Source organism: Lipotes vexillifer, unplaced genomic scaffold (genome assembly GCF_000442215.2).
Source record: "Lipotes vexillifer unplaced genomic scaffold, Lipotes_vexillifer_v1.1 scaffold394, whole genome shotgun sequence".
In the NCBI taxonomy this organism is placed as follows: Eukaryota; Metazoa; Chordata; class Mammalia; order Artiodactyla; family Lipotidae; genus Lipotes; species Lipotes vexillifer.
In genome coordinates, this window is record NW_006791731.1 from 4550780 (window position 1) to 4551460 (window position 681).

At 43.2% G+C, this 681-nt stretch overlaps 1 protein-coding gene across 1 annotated transcript in view; it reads left to right on the forward strand.

Annotated features, from left to right (window-relative positions):
- Positions 1–681, forward strand: part of COL22A1 (collagen type XXII alpha 1 chain) — a 253822-nt gene that overhangs the window by 207661 nt on the left and 45480 nt on the right. Inside the window, exon 46 of the mRNA XM_007464595.1 lies at positions 33–86. Coding sequence (XP_007464657.1) covers positions 33–86 — 54 coding nt within the window. The remainder of the gene's footprint in view (positions 1–32; positions 87–681) is intronic.

The following is a 681-nucleotide window of genomic DNA, read 5'->3' on the forward strand; positions in this document are numbered from 1 at the left end:
TTTTTTTTTTTTTTTTTTTTTTTCCTCCTAAGGGAAATAAAGGAGAACGTGGTGCAGATGGTGAGAATGGACAGAAAGGTGATCAGGTAAAAACTTATTTTACAGTGAAACATTCACCCTGAAGAAACATCACTATTTTTCCTAGGTAACTTTCATTCCACCGTTTCTGCAGTCACTTCTCGTCTCTTCTTTGCCTTTGGTAGGATTTTTTTTTTAAATCATGTTTTCATGGTTTCCACCTTGGTTCATTGTCACACTCCCCTTCCCCAGTTATCCGAGGAGCCTACCTTTTCTTTTCTTTAAAAACACGTATTTTAAAATTTTGTACTCGGTTACTTTTAGTGTTTCTTGCTCACTGAGCTGGTAGTCATTCATTACAAAATGCAAAACGGCCCCTTCTTTCTTCCTGCCCACCCACCACTTCTACTGTGTGACTCTCACTGTGTGAGCTAAGATGCTTCCTAGACACCCCTTCTCTGCTCAGGGCCCGTCCAGCCCTGCTGGACCACTGCTCCAAATGCATTGTAAGATTGTTCCCATGTGCATCTGAACACCGTCTCCCATTCGTCTCCAATCCAGGGCTACCAGCTCGTCCTGCACTCTCAAGTCCTCAGCCTCTAACAGCCTTTAAGCCATTTAAACTGGCTATTCTGCTTGTGCCTTTGCTGCTGTCACTCTTTC